Here is a 16,058-nt window from a genome sequence, read left to right on the forward strand (position 1 = left end):
TAAGAATGCTGCCTATGACTATATCTTTTTTCACACATAATGCACAGAGCAATGGAAATAGTGCCAGACTTTGTTCCCCTTCTAAATCTGTGAAATCTAAATGAGTTGTTGTAGTGTTGCGAGGAGCAGCTCGATTGCACCTTGACTTCAGTATCAGATCTCAAGAGGATGGCTGCACCGATGAGCGCCGAACAAAAATATGCCACCTCGTCAAGTAACAAACCATCTTTTCTGACTTCTGCTCGTCTCGTTGCCTTTTTCTAAGAGATCTTTGATCTTTCCAAGTGTCATTTCCATTTATCCTTCTATCCTTTCTAGTTTTTTTTCTTCTATGGTCTTCTTCATGTGCTCGAATTAGGTGCTTTGTTTCATCTAATACCAAAACTATAATACTATTTTAAATTATGAGCTGACCACAGCCCAGTCCTTTCAGTGTATGCCATCACGCTCATCTCTCTCTCTCTCCCTTTATTCTTTCTTCCAGGTACTGGATTTCTGAGTTTCCCGCAGAGTTCAATCTGAACCCGGAGCTGGCAGACCAGATCAAAGACTATAAAGACCTCTTGACCACTGAGGGCAATGAGAGGCAGAGTCAGCTCATTGACTTGGACAGTGTGTGAGTGAATAGGCCGCTGAACTGTGTTGTTGACAGTTTGAATGAGTGTCCCCATCTGCCGATGTTTATGTCAGCAAGCCCTTTATTGCCTGTTATTTGAAATTGCTGAGCTGTGCTATGCAGGGCCAGTGACCTGTCCTTTTCTGAGAAATGCCACTTCTATATGGCTCCGCTTTCTTTTATTGCTCCAAGGAAATGAATTTGTGGAGCTGATTTGATTTCTATGTCGGAATATCTTAGAATAAGCAGGGGAATATCCTTCTAAAAATAACTTTTACAGCAATCGTTGAAGAGTTGTAGTTCAGTCTACAAATATGAGGTTTCTCAGGGCTTTTTATATTGTAGACACAATGTACTATCATCATTTTCTCATGGTAGTTTTTCCTTTTTTTCCCCAACAGCCCTTAAAGGCCAGCTCTAACTTTTGCAGCGGCTATAAAAGTGATCCTTATGTAATTTTTTATGGTGCAGTTCCAAAAGACCTTAAAAGAGACAACTGTGCTTTTTCTCCCCTCTCAGGCCATCATATAAATGGAAGCGGCAGGTGACTCAGCGTGTCCCATCTGTGTCCAAAAAGAGGAAAATGTCCCTGCTGTTTGATCACCTCGACTCCTGTGAACTGGCTGAACACCTGACCTATCTGGAATACAAATCCTTCTGCAAGATCCTGGTCAGTGTGACCATGGCTCTGTTTTTTTTTTACTGTGATGTTTACAGCTCTTAAATTCTCAAGTAACTCTGTGTTTACATGATTCAAGGCTCACTGCAGTTGCTAAGCAATAGTTGTTAAAATCAACTTTAACTGGGCAGTAATTATATTTGGTGACTGGAAATAGTGTTCTCTTTGAGAGCTATTTCAGGAGGCAAAAGAAATGACTGGGTCTGTGCAGAATTAAACGCTTGAGGATTTTTTTTGTTGATAATTTATTCCAGTGGGATGATGCTCGTGGCACAGTGGGGACAGTGGTAATGGCGTTTCTTTTATCTTTGTCTTCATGGCTCTGCTAAAATAGAGTTTTGCCTAAAAGGAAACAAAAAATTGAATTAATGAGGATCTAACAACGAGTACAGCTGTAATTACACAATATTATTTGTCTGTATTTGACTGATTACAGACAGTTAATATAATAATATAATTTCATAAACCAGGCTTGCTGTTTCCCATAGATTGTATTAGACAGACGTAATGGCGTCATCCAGTGTTTGTGGGGCTAATCGGACTGATACAGCATTAGATGCTCATGTGATAGGAAGTTGTCAATACCTTAATTGTTTTCTGTCTCATGGCAATTTTAATCCAAATTTGACTTGGACATGCAGCTCTATTAGACACTTGAAACTAACAAATCAGACCATAAATGAATCAGGAAAGTAGCTGAGGTTATATATCGGGTAAGAAATGGGGTTATGTCCTCAGAGTCTATACTGTATAATATTTCTTTTTGGAAACAGATGAGTCTCCGCCTGCTTTGACTATTAGAAATAATGCAGGCTTATGGTACTTTTCATTTCAAACTGTGTCTGTATTTTGTATCCAGTCTTGTTATTTCATTGTTTAAAGTTATGTGCTCAGCTAAGCTAACCAACTGCATATCCAGGTTTACTGTATGGACATAGGAGAAATTTTGATCTTGTCATGTAATTCTTGAAATTTTGCCAGGAAGGTTGTCAAAAACTCTGCTGTATCAAACATGTAGAACTACCTGCTGTGATCACCCCTTGTGGACCTAAAGTAGCTTTTCAAATTACACCTTTAAAGGTGCCTTATTGTTGAACTTCAATAAAACTGGAGGGCATAATAATCAAAACAGTCAGTTAATAGAAAATAATAAAATAGAAAAGAATAGCCTTTTATCGTCATTGCACGTGTACAACAGAATTATGGGTGCTCCACACCAACTGTGCAGGAGTAAAATATAAATAGTAAGGCAGCAGAAATAACAAACAGAGAAATGTCTACAATCAAGAGGAATATATACAAAACAAGAGAAAGGCCTATGCATAAATGTTTGTTGTCAGGCATTTTCTAATATCCAGAATTGCTGTGGGATGTGAACATGATGTACTATAATTTAAATAGATGAAGGCTTTCAATGCTTTACTTCTCCTTCTAGTTTCAGGACTACCACAGCTTTGTGATGCATGGCTGCACGGTGGATAACCCCATCTTAGAGCGCTTCATCACGCTCTTTAACAGCGTCTCACAATGGATCCAGCTTATGGTGCTCAGCAAGCCCACCGCCCCGCAGAGAGCTGCTGTTATCGCCCATTTCATCCGAGTGGCACAGGTCTGTCTGCTGGGTCTGTTACAATCGGGAAAGCTTGGCGGTACTGGGTTCATGGATAGAGAGTGTTAGTGGGTGATTGTTGGGGGCAGAGAGAAAAAAGCAGGAAAGGTGATTAGGAAGCAACTGTGAAAACCAGGAGGCGCAGAGAGAAGTGGAAAAGTCACCGAGGATCTCTTATGACTTGCAAACAAATGCAAAATATACTAGGATTTCCCATTAGCAGCACAACTGTGTGAAAAAGGGAACATTAATTCAAAAAAGGCATTGGAGGTATTAGCATTCGAAGCTCCCTGCTCAGTGAGATAATGCTGCTGCCAGGGGAAAATTTTGCATCTTTTAAAAATGAAGGAGCTCTTTGGGCTCAGTTCTAGCGATCTATGTTTTTTTTGTTCCTGTAGTTTACCAGAGTAGTTCTCTGTGACTCACTATACCAAATAATCCTTACTTATCTCATGCTGAGTCTTGGTGCAGTCCATGACTGCATCCACCGTCTGAAACAAGCTTCAGTCAGCTTACTTCTGACTGGCTGACCCCTGGGAACAGTGGGTGGGCTTCTGTGATGCAAAAAGAGCTGCATGTCTGACATGACCATATTACAAATATCCTCTCATATTTACATCACACAGAGTAGAAAAAATTGCAGCAGAGTTTTAGCATACTGAAGCTTGACCTGTTGCCCTGCACTCATGCCTTGAGTTTAGTGGGTTTCAGGAAAATATGATATTTATGGTAATGGTGATATTTAAAAATGAAATATTTATATTGTCTCAGTATTGCACATATGCTACAGACAACTGATTTTTCTTTCTGTTTACCTTTGTACAGTTATGCTTACAGATTCTCTTGCCACCTCCATAAACTTGTATTTTGAACATTTTTCATTTGCCAAAAAAGACAACAGACACACAAAAAAGTTGTAGATACACTTGACTGACAGAATTATTGCAATTATTTCTTTTTTTAAAATTGCTTTTCTGTAGATGCCTCATTAATATTATTATGATGTTTTGTAGTGGAGGAATCTAGTTTCCAACTAGAGAAATATGACTGAAAACTGTGTCCACCTTCCTGTTTCTGTACTCATTCGCTATAGCGTTATGGTCGTCTGCATGTCATGATCGCTCTAATCCTAATCTTCACTTAATCTTAATACTTCCACAATTTCCTGGAAGAAACTGCCAGCTAGCTGCCCTATATGGTTTTCCAACCATATGTCTGGAGACTGTCGTCCTTTCACTACAGATGCATGTCTTCAAGTGGCACCCGGGGCTTCTCTGTAATTGATTTCAGTTCAGCTTGATGTTATCGCTTGGTTCGGTCTGCCAGATGGGCTGAGTTTCCCCTCTACGCGACAACTCAGTCATCTAAGCCGTTAAGAGGAAGCTTCAGTCAGCCATAGAAAGTGCAGAAAAAGAATTTTCATCTTAATAGCCTGCAGTGCTCTGTGAATGCATGCTCATTACTTACTGCAAGTCTAGTGTGGGATTGTTTTCATCTTTATGAGTCGCTTAGGTCTACTCCCGTTCTCCATTTATTTCATTTCAGCAGAACACATGCTAGACGCACATAATGTGCTCTGTTGGGGTACGCCAGCAATCTAACACCTCCGCAGGGTTCTTATCAGGGGAAGCCCAGCAGAGCTCTCCCAAGTGTTTCAAATTGAACACTTAAGGTTGTTTGAGTGTTTCAGGGAGCTAGATACTTTAGAGGTGAGGACAGGATGAACAACTAAAGTTCGGTTGTGCAGAAGGTGGATAATGAGCTCTTTCTGTGCAGCCCGATCCAGAGATCGCCATCAAACAGCGGTATCTATTGGCCAGTCAGCCCGCCATTCTGTTTCTCAAAAAGCAGTACGCAGAACATTAGCATCACTAGACCCATTCAACTGGGACATGATGTTCTGTGCACCAATTAAACTCTTTTATATTTGTCAGTGGTTTAATTTGGATTGATACTAATCAAAAATAAAAAGCGTGTTTCCTTATCCACAATATTAAAGCAGTGCAGTAACTGAAGTGTGCATCCCTTGGATGAATTGTAATGTGCTCTGATGAAATTTGTTGTGTTCAATACACATTGGCCTTTGTGGTTGTGGATTGAAACAACCTTCCAGCTGTTAGGTGGATATTCTCGTTTCCTATGAGATCCTTCGTAATAACGTTGGTGATCCCCACACTGCTGACTCACTGCCATCACCAGAGAACCCTTTGTTCTTCAGTTATGTGAAAAGAATGACTTGCCATTAGGCTTCATTTTATTTTTGCTTGCTGTTAGATAATGCAATTATATTTAATTTGCTCAAATGTATACAAATTCAGAATGCTAATGTGTATATAAAGCTAGATTAATTAAAACTGACATCACCCAGATGTCAAGTTGAGCTAGTGGAATTACAGGAGGTGAAACACAGCACAGACTGAGTATCTACAACTACAAGTACTAACACACCTGTTAATCAAAGTATCCACAAGCCCTAGCTGTCAGTCTTATCAGAAGCGATTCACCCTCCTTACAGTTATTATGATGGGGAAATGATTCGCAGAGGTTAAAACAGTTCTCTGTCCCAGGCTATGCTTTTTAATTCTGTAAAGTCTGACTTTTAGAGCCAGCTTCAAGTGGCCATTATAGGAACTGCAGTGTTTCACATTTCCCATTAGCTTCATTTTTCATCCCTGGAAATTGCTGCTTGATTCTGATTTTACGGTCAAAGGACCGCTGTGCCCGAGAACATCCTCACATACAAAGCTGGCTCAGTTTCAACCAGAGCAGATAACCATGGTAACATGAGCTGCACAGCTAACCCTGTTTGGTGAAGGTTAATTTGTGGCTCTATTAAGAAGAAAGAATTCATGAATACAGAACTTCAGCTGATCTGTGCAGACATTTTAATGAAGCCAATGCTTAGTGTTAAATTCCCTTTTTTTGGTCCTCTTAGGATGATTGTGCATGGCTGTCTATGCAGTTAATGATTAAAACAACAATAACCATCTTTCCCATGAAAAACTTTACACCAACTTCACACATTTACACTTCTTTTTATTCAGACTCTGGGGCAGTGCCATGAATGGAGCCAGTTTGCAAAAATGTGTCCAATGCATCGGCAAAGCTTAACACAATCTAGTTCGTCACTTGAATGTACAGTGCCGTGAAAAAAAGAGCTCTAAGGTAGAATCACTGTTGACCAAAGAGAACACAGAGGCCGATTTCTCATTTATCTAAAAAAACAAACAAAAACAAAAAAACAATCAACCAACCAAACAAACAAAAAAAAGAACATCTTGATTATCCCAAAGATTTTTGGGAGAATATTCTGTGGACTGACAAGACAAAATTTGAACTTTTTGGAAGAGTCAAATGTATTAGGCCATCAGTTTGTGCACTGAAGCTCAAGCACACTTTGTGCAGGATTATGCAGGACTGAAACAAACTGTACTGCACTTAAATTCGATTAAGATGCTTTGCATGACCTTAAATGGCGATTTATGCCCCAAAGTCCTCCAATAAGGCTCAATTAAATCAATTCTACAAAGAAGAGTGGGCCAAAATTAGAGCATACACATCTGAGAAGATCAAACCCTCCACAAAATTTCCTCATTCATTTTCCGCCCATTTAAAATGCCACAAACTTTGATATTCTCTGATGTATCCCAGGGCAAACACATGCTGGCTTCAGATGTATTCAGAGGCAGCACAGGAGGCAGTCTTATTGCACTTGACATTTCCTAAAGCTTCCCTCTGCTGGTTGTGTCCCATTTCGGCATCCTACTGGGAGCCCATCACAAATGACTCATGCTCATTATTGTTTTTTTCTCAACTGCACACTTGCATTATAAATTCAATTGTAAACGTGGCTGCCTTCAGTTTATTGCACATTGTGTTCTTTGTGAATGTTCCACCTGCGTTTGATAAGCATACCGCATCACCAATCCACTGTGTGCTAACTCTTAGGTGACAGGGAAAGGTGTGGCATGTTGACAGTGAAACCTTTCCCAGGCATCACTGATGAACACATGTATGCGTGGTGTAGCTACACTCTGCAGATGATGGCCTGCTTTCCATACTGCTTTGCAAATTGATTCTAAAGGTTGTTTGAGCTGAATCAAATGATCCCCTCTGGCAGCCCTCCCACGCAGCAGCGACCTCATTGATTTTCACTGAGATGCCAGCAGTCTGAAGGGCAGCGAGCAGCCCCACAGAGCGCCATTCACAAAGAGTTAGCCTAACTTTGACATAGACAGGTTAGAGCATTCACTAAATTCTTGGTATTCAGATTATGTGTGGATGTGTATTTGGGCTGCTAAACTCTTTCAGTATCTAACCCAGAAGTCTCTTCACCCTGTAACCATTTATTTCCATAGCTGCATCTTTCTGACTGCCTGTAAGTCTTTTTTCCTAACTTACACCACCCTTCTTTATCTTTTTCTCTCTCCGCCTTAAAAAAAATTGGCCAGCTTGCTCTTGGCAGTGTCTTGCACATTCATAAAATATCTCTTCTTTCACCCTCACTCCTAATATTTCTTCCTCCTCCGTTCACAGAAGCTGCTACAGTTGCAGAACTTCAATACACTCATGGCGGTAGTGGGCGGCCTCAGCAACAGCTCCATCTCTCGTCTCAAAGACACGCAGGCCCACATCAGTGCAGAGACCAACAAGGTGCAGTAGCTGCAGCCATCTGTCATCTATTTCTGGCAACCGCAACCAGGCGCTACCAGACAAATTCAATGTTCGCTGCATGTCTGTGCGCTGAGCTAATAAGTGATAATGCTTCCTGATTGAGTATTCAGCATCTTCTGTGTAAGCGGTACCAAGCTCCCTGTCTGTGCCCATTACTCCTACACAGTGTCTTTTTAGAACTATGAATTTGAGCCACATGACTAGAAAGTTAAATGCAACAGTTGGGCGAGTTACAGTTATGTAAGTCCATCTGGAGCAAAGTTTTCGACAATATTTGTGATGCTTCCAAATCAATCTTTTCTGAGACAGACATTCTCTTTTCTGCTAACTCTCATTTCCATCCTCAAACCTATATTCCTTTCACTCTACGACAGGTTTTTAACAACTTAATTGAACTGGTGACATCATGTGGCAACTACAGTCAGTACCGCAAGCGTTTTTCTGAATGCTCCGGCTTCCGATTCCCCATTCTTGGCGTGCACCTGAAAGACCTGATAGCCGTGCATGTGGCACTGCCAGACTGGGCCGACAAAGAGAAGACACGAGTCAACCTGGCAAAAACCCAGCAGCTGTACGCTATCCTTCAAGAGCTGGCGCTCATCCAGGCCACGCCACCTAACGTCGATGCCAACACAGACCTGCTCAACTTACTTACAGTGGGTATAAAGTTTGTTCCGAGTCCAAGAGAAATGTTTGGCTTCAATTACCTACCTCTACTGAAAGCAGTTAAAGTGGTAATAAGAGACAAATCAGGTCCCGAATCAAGTTAGTCATGATGAAGTGGCATTTGTTTGTCAACCAGACGGCTGTGAGGAGGTAGTAGGAGGAAACATTTTGTTTCCAGCCAGTGAAGCAGGCAGTCTGTTTGACTTTGCTCTGCTGTGATTTGACTGGCTCGTGGTCAGACAGACTGTTGTAGCCAGCTGGGACAAAATCTGTGTACAGACAAAAGTCAGAGATCATGTGTAGAGGAAAAGATTCAAAACATGAACCTTCAATCACAAAGCAAATGGGATTTACAGATGTGGTCCACAGTGGTATAACAGAGAAATGATTACTAAGTGTTTGATTTGAAATGCACTGAAAATGAAAAGCAAGATGAAGCAGAAGCGAGACAAACTGGGTTACTTACATTTGCACTTGCATGATGTTGTACAGCCGTACAGGAGGGAGAAGAAATAAATGTGTCACAGTGTGAGCAAAATTCACAAAACTACAAAATCGTACATTAGCTTTTGGGTGCAGAGAACATTAAAGGGGGCATATAAGTCAGCATTGTTGTTTTCACTTTCATAACACTGCTAGCCCAGTTCCACTGTTTAAAGTGACTCATTGTTCTTTATCAGGGACAGAGAGTTGTAACCCCTGCAGCATCGTCTTCACTGAACTTTAAGTTGTTAACCTGCACTGAAACCTCATGTCTATTCCTTTAGACTAAAAAGCTTTCCCTGTCAGGTTGCTTTAGCTTTGAAAGTACCCAAGGGGATCTCAGTAGCAGCAGTCTCTTCTTTGAAATCTGAACAGTTTTTCAAGAAAGCCCTTTACCTAAGAGATCACTGTACTAATAGCTCAGCTGTATTTATTCCTTTACTGAGGGAAGAACTGAGGAGGAGGTATGTGTTCACTGCTGTTTGTTGTCATGTGTATTGCTATACTTGCCAGCAAGATGATACAAAGGCTTAAATTAAACTTAGTGAAGAGGTGAAGCTTGGGTAAAAAGAAACAACAAAGACCTTTGTGTTAAAGCCTGCTTAGGATCAGTTTAATTAAAATTGTAACATAGTAACATTGTGACATGACTTGTAGTTTGAACCTCATTTTCATATGATTCTTACTTGGTTATCCAGATCATCAGAAATACAGTGGCGGAATTAATTGTTTGAACCAATGCTGAATTTTTCAGTTTGAGGTCTGGAGACTATATTTTGGGTCACTGTCATGCTGGAAGACCCATTCACAACCCATCTTCACCCATCCACAACCTTCCTCATGATCATCCTCACCCCGTGAGGCATGATCTTGCAGATCAAAGGCGACTGATGGTAATTTTATTTCTTCCATTTCTGAGAAATCGCACCAACAGCTTTTCCCTTCCCACAAAGCTTCTTGGTGATGGTCTTCTGGCCCATTCCAGCCATGTGCAGGACTGCAATCATGTCCCTGATGTCCTTTGACAGATCTTTGGGCTGGCCCATGGTGGCAGAGTGGCTGGAATGGAAGAAATTGACTCTGTGGACAGGTGTGCTTTATACACATAACTAGTTGAGACCAGGAGCAATTCATTTGGACTGGGCTGTTTTGTAGTTTTACAATAATAAAGACAAAAAAAAAACGAAGTAAAAAGTATACACCTCCCCACCAGGCTAATGTATGACTGTGACCAATGTTACCATGGTGCCAGTCAGTGACATCTGCTTTGACTAGTGGCACTCGGCAACAACAAAAGGAAATGGTTCATAATTTGTGGTTTGACAAACTTTTTCATAGAGAGAGAAATGAAAGGGTAAAGGGTTTTTAGAGAGCACAGTAGCACACAGGAAATATACAGCAGTGAGGATATCATCAGCTGTTTTTAATTACCCAGAGAAAATATCTGGAGCCTGACTCCATAAATTAAACAGTTAACAATTAAGTGACTAAACTGCTTTGCATTCAGCCCAAAATATAACTGGAATTTAAACAAAAGGCAATGTTTTGGATTTACCTCGATGATTAAATAAGTCAGTATAAAGAAATATATTTTAAGCAAATATTTTACTACACATCCACTTGAAATAAAGTGGATGTACTGTAATATCATGTAACAGTGAGTGAGAATGATACCTTAATTGTTGCTACCTGCTCTTTAGTTTGAAAGCTGAGGTGGTAGTGGCATTTTACAACTTCACAACCCAGTGTGTGTGTGTGTGTGTATGTCAATATTTTTGGCAGATGCAGACAGGATTCTCCTGAATTTGAGCGCTTTCTGAATTTAAACAATCCTAGGAGATCAATTACTGGTAGCAGGTGTTGCTGTGAGATTGCAGCTGGTTTCTCATTTTTTTCTCCTGTGAAAATAAAAGAAAATAACTTGACAGCTTCTGGAGCTGAAAGGCAAGAGAAAAAGTTTGCTGGACAGAGTCAATATCCAATTATCTTATGCCAGTGCTTATTGGAGTTGATCTAGCATGAGGCCTGCTGGGTTTGCAGCGATAAGATGGAAAGCAAGTCAATAAATCCTTCAAAATAATGAAAAGGGGAAGGCATGCCTTATTTTAGACAGGTAAAATAAGCAAACCACACAGGTTATTTTTCTCTTCAGCTTTTCAGATGTACTTGCTGCAGCTTTGCAACTGAACCTTTTCCCTGAAATGACTGAAATTCTTCTAAATCACACGGTTCAATAAAAAGAAAATAATTTAGCAATTTTGTCCCAGCTGACTAAAACACAAGACACACAAGTACAGTAAGAGAGTAGGACTTAAGGAAAACAAAAGTGTACGAGGCCAAGCGTGGATGCAGTAGACGAGTACGTGTAGCAGCAGACCTAAATGTGTTAACCATAGACCGTATATACCAGATGTCTATGGTGTTTACAAGTGCAAAAAATAGATGCTGCTCTCTCACTTGTTGCTATATTGGCTGTGTACGCAAGAGATGACTCTGCTTAACAGGTCTTATGAGAAACATGTTTCTGTGTGAAAGGGTCTTTGTGTTAAATACTCGACAAATGCGTTCAGAAACTATATGTGAATACATTTATATTCAACAAATTGTTGTTATGAGATGCCTGGATTTAGGTGTTTGGATTATTGCTATTGTTTTACATTTTTAAAATATAAAACAATTGAGCTTATATATTGTCTTTAAACTTACAAATTAACAGATGCATATAGATCCATGTTTATTGACTATCCTCAGCTTTAAACTACATCTGACATTAAGTCACTTAATGGAGCTACTTCAGCTGACATCATGCCCATTAAGTAAAACGTTTCAATGTGCGTATGTGGGCAGTAATTAGCAAAAGATTGCAATAAATGGTGTGCGCTCAGACAATGTGGCAATATATTTTTCAGAACGAAAGCATGCAGTTACTATATATCACTATATATAGCAGGTGACAAGTGTTCTGAAATGGTTTGCAGCTGAAATATTTTTATATTGTATAAAGGTGACTTCTTTTGAGTTCCGTCAGCTAGCAACAATAAATGGCTGCAGGCTGCTAAGTGTTGCAGCAAATTGCTAACAGACCAAAGAACCAAAAAGTAAATTTATATAAGCTTTTCAAACTCAAATGTTAGTTCTAAGCTATGATGTTTCTGCACATTAAAGCGAAAGACTTCTGGGTCTTCCCCTCTCATTACATTTAAATATGTAGCTTGCCTTCACCAGTGCGTGAATGTGTGTGTAAATGGGTGGATGACTGAATATGTAAAGCGCTTTGGAGTCCTTAGGGACTAGTAAAGCGCTATACAAATACAGGCCATTTACCGTTTTAAATATGTATAGTGCCTTAGCTAACTCCAGTAGCTTGCTAACACAGTTCATACTTAATAGCTAACTAGACACAGGCTGCTAGCGTAAACCACTGATGTCTCAAAATGTCATATTTTTAGCTAGCAAAGAATATTTTAGCCTTTAGTTTAGGTTTTGTAGGACTGATTTGGAAGGTATGAACCAAAATGTAACTCTATAAAAAACTTTAAATCTTTACTTTTGATGTTTATAGAAAAAGTATTTTACATTTAAGAAATAAAGGTATTCTTATTTGAAATAATTGCTGGTGTTAATACCTGATTTTACCTGATAAATGCCAAACTTGAATTTTTTCATACGCCTTTTTCACATTGGCTGTTTGTGCAGGTGTCTCTGGACCAATACCACACAGAAGAGGAGATCTATCAGATGTCTTTACAGAGGGAACCACGCAAGCCAGTGGTAAGCAGCATGGTGATATACGCATCCCGTGTGTTCCCAGCCCCTCACCTCTCATGCACTAATATTGCTTTTCTACAGACTTGCTATGATAGATAATGGTGATTTTAAGCGTACCTTCTGAACCTCAGTCTAAAATTGCCTGCATTTCAGACAGATATACTGTAGACAATATTTATCTTAAGGTATTAAAATATCAGAATTGTTACGCTGGAAATCTTTTTCAAAAAGTATTTTCATTCTGATCCACCGAGGTTATTCCTGACTTCTGCCCTGTGTGGCAGCTTTCTTTGCTTCACTTCTCTGGTTTAATATTGATCTCATGGTCTCTGATTTCTCATCAACTGTAGCAGAACTCCAGCCCTGCCCCCGCACCTGATCCCAAGCCCAGTATGATTGATGAGTGGGCCGTTTCAGTGAAGCCCAGCGCTGACCCCACGATCATCAAGAAACACATAGAGAAGATGGTGGAAGTGAGTTTCTCTGCTCCCTTCATATTCACATCTCTCAGAGCCTGAGAGGTGTTACAAGGATAAGGATAAAAATGAGCTATGGCTGTACTCACCACCACAATTGTCAGAGATCAAAAGTTCAAAACAGATACATCTCTAGACTTTTACCACTAAAATGATGAATTCAAAAACAACGCTCACCAGTGCTCTTCATTATCGAACTGCTGGATTATAAAATCATCTTTTAGACTGCATTAGTCTGCTCTACTACATTTTATTGGGCTTGTCAAAGATTTAACAAATGTCAGAGTGCAGTTTTTTTAGAGTCTTGCTTTCTGAAAAGAGCACAAACCATAACTACCATAAGTAGGGCGTATGTGTTTTGGTAACGTCTTCCCCACAAATGCACATCTGCAAATGAGTTGCATGACAGATCTACTCTGTCTGTAAAATTCTGTTTCAGCAAATGTTATTTTCCAGATGTGTTAAGTTGGCTGTCACCCAGTCAAAGTGTTAGCTTTGTTCTATCTACTGTATATATATATATATATATATTTATAAAGTTTAAAGACAATTACCATTATTTAATAACTGTGACATCCTGTGATGCTGTGGGTTCTCTGCCTTTTAGGGAGGGGAATGCTTGTTTCCCAGTTTGAACATTTTGTTTTTTAGGTTGCTCTGAGAGGAAAAAGGAAGTGTTTTATAGGTGTTAGTATCAGAACTGCTAATTTACCAAAACTACACAATAAACAAGTGAAATGCAGATATATGACTAAACATGGAAAAGAAAAATGTCGTGAAACTTGGTGCAGAGCTCATACATGGACAAATCTATGGATCTAAATTTTAAATACATAAATTATTGTGTTATTTTTCAGGCAATCACAGTAATCACTTTTCCCTAAAACAGCCTAATTACTTGACATCTTTCTTCTTTTCAGTCAGTCTTCAAGAACTTTGACACAGATGGCGATGGCAATATCTCCAGGGATGAATTTGAAGCAATCAGGAACAACTTTCCATACCTCAGCAAGTTTGGAGAACTGGACAAGAACCAGTGAGAATCTGTAGCTTTATTCATAAGCACTTTATAGACTGAGCCAACTTACAATCTGCTTTCTATGACATTCATCTCTTTCTGCGTCCTCTTACAGAGACGGGAAGATCAGCAGGGAAGAGATGATAGACTACTTTATGAAAGCCAGCTCTCTTCTGAACTGCAAGATGGGTTTCATCCACACTTTTACTGAGGCCACCTATGTCAAGCCCACGTTCTGTGAACACTGTGCTGGCTTTGTGAGTAAACATCTATGCCTAAAACTTAAACAGTAGCCATCTTTTCAGCTTGTGTATAATTCTGCTTTTGACCTCATCCCATCCTAAAATGTTCATGAAACACAGTCCATGAAAAACTTGATTTTAGGCACTGACTCAGCTGTATGATTTATAAATGCCCCAGTGTCATGCACTTCATTATTTGTCTTGGCTGTTACTGTCAAGCCGTGGTAGCACAACTCTTTAAGGTTCCTCCTGTCAGGTCAGGGTAGTGCGATCACTTTGAGCTGCAGCCGCACACTGCTGAAGTTGCGTTCTGGGAAATATGAGAGGAAGTTAACTGGGTGAGATGATAACCCTCGTCTGTGGCAGTGTTACGGGTGTGTGAGTGTGCATCCTCTGGCCCTCAACGTTCCCAAAAGTCCCCCAAGGATCTCTGTGTTATTGAGACACAGACAGTGACTAAGCTGTAATGAGAACAGGCCTTTAATGTTGAAGTAGAGACACTGAGATGACATCACATTCATTTCTTTATATTGCATTATAACCGGGCCAATTCTCGAGAGAGAAGTACGGACAACCGTATGTGTTTCCATTAAAATTAAACATGCACACACGTACACTGCAGCACGTTAAACTCTGGGGAAAGTCTGTTACTTTTAAATCGTCATGGGGGAAATTCAGAATACAGAGCAGGGAAAGATAAGGACCCTGGCAGTCTGCCTCTTTGTTTGGATATATCTGTGTGTGTGTGTGTGTGGCAGAGGTAGATACTGTACACCAACCACTTCCTCATCTGTCTGCTTTCCTCTTGGCTCCTGTGCAAACAAAATATTTTCCTGCAGCACATTTTTCAACACTTGCCTCAAACATGCTGTACAATTCCAGCCGGGCCTTCTGTAAACACCAGCGTCCAGTCACCGGTATTCACACAAGGATGCTGTGGTGCCTGCATTCTTCTTTGGTCTTTTATTTTAATTACTGGCTTACAGATTACAGAAGCAAGCCGACAATGCACCGTGTGCAAGCTTCTCCATCTCAGGAGGATACAGCAGGCTTCTGGAAAAGATTCAAACAAGTTTTAGAAGAGAAATTGCACAGAGTGATGCATCGAGGCTTTTTGACACATGCTGCATCTCTTATTCTGTTTTGAGTTACGAGAGTGTTCATACCTTGTGACAAAAGATAAAAATATCTCATTACAGTCACAGATCTTTTCCAGGCTGTGTGTCTTATGCAGTATATACTTGATTTCCAAGGTACAGACCGCGAAAGTCTTCCTTTTATGGATTTTGTACATGCATGTATGCTCATACTGCAAACTAGCATTTCTAAACAAGCCTACTATGGACATGTGTGGGTGACCTTATCCTGCTGGACTGCAGAGTTTGGTAAGAGTATGTAATGTCTGAAACTAAGTGTTTGGAGCTGTCGATGAGCTTTTGGTTTGCAGGGTTAATTGTACATTGACCTCATATTATGTGTTTGATATGGTTACAAGTTCTTAAACTAGCAAAGGTCTACAAACTGAAAAATAATAATGGACATTAAAAACTTCATGTTAAATTTAACTCCCAGTCCTGAGCCTGATTCTGAAAGATGTAAAATAAAAATATTGGCAAGAGGCCGAGAAGGACGCGTCTACTCTGAGAATCATTTACAGTGAACAGTGATGCTTTACTGCAAATGATTTCACAGCCTTAAACATAATTGACAGCGACTGAAAGAGGTGTGCCCGTCCACCAGGCTTTCCTGCCTGCTGCGTCCTGCACAGGGTCATGCTGCTGCTTTCCCTGCCCCTGTTTTTCCATGTGTGCACATGGAAAGGGTGGG

The 16,058-nt window shown here is 40.1% G+C and overlaps 1 protein-coding gene across 4 annotated transcripts in view; it reads left to right on the top strand.

Annotated features, from left to right (window-relative positions):
- The window catches only part of LOC134624985 (RAS guanyl-releasing protein 2-like), a 37,056-nt gene that overhangs the window by 13,618 nt on the left and 7,380 nt on the right, over positions 1-16,058 (top strand). For 2 of the 4 annotated variants that reach the window (XM_063470245.1, XM_063470247.1), the window contains exons 4-13: positions 158-214; positions 485-616; positions 1,136-1,286; positions 2,731-2,904; positions 7,441-7,557; positions 7,953-8,234; positions 12,424-12,498; positions 12,846-12,968; positions 13,892-14,007; positions 14,105-14,246. In XM_063470245.1, coding sequence (XP_063326315.1) covers positions 158-214; positions 485-616; positions 1,136-1,286; positions 2,731-2,904; positions 7,441-7,557; positions 7,953-8,234; positions 12,424-12,498; positions 12,846-12,968; positions 13,892-14,007; positions 14,105-14,246 — 1,369 coding nt within the window. The remainder of the gene's footprint in view (positions 1-157; positions 215-484; positions 617-1,135; positions 1,287-2,730; positions 2,905-7,440; positions 7,558-7,952; positions 8,235-12,423; positions 12,499-12,845; positions 12,969-13,891; positions 14,008-14,104; positions 14,247-16,058) is intronic. The other 2 variants (XM_063470246.1, XM_063470248.1) reach the window with 1 other exon arrangement.

This window comes from Pelmatolapia mariae, linkage group LG3_W (assembly GCF_036321145.2).
Source record: "Pelmatolapia mariae isolate MD_Pm_ZW linkage group LG3_W, Pm_UMD_F_2, whole genome shotgun sequence".
NCBI classification, from domain to species: domain Eukaryota; kingdom Metazoa; phylum Chordata; class Actinopteri; order Cichliformes; family Cichlidae; genus Pelmatolapia; species Pelmatolapia mariae.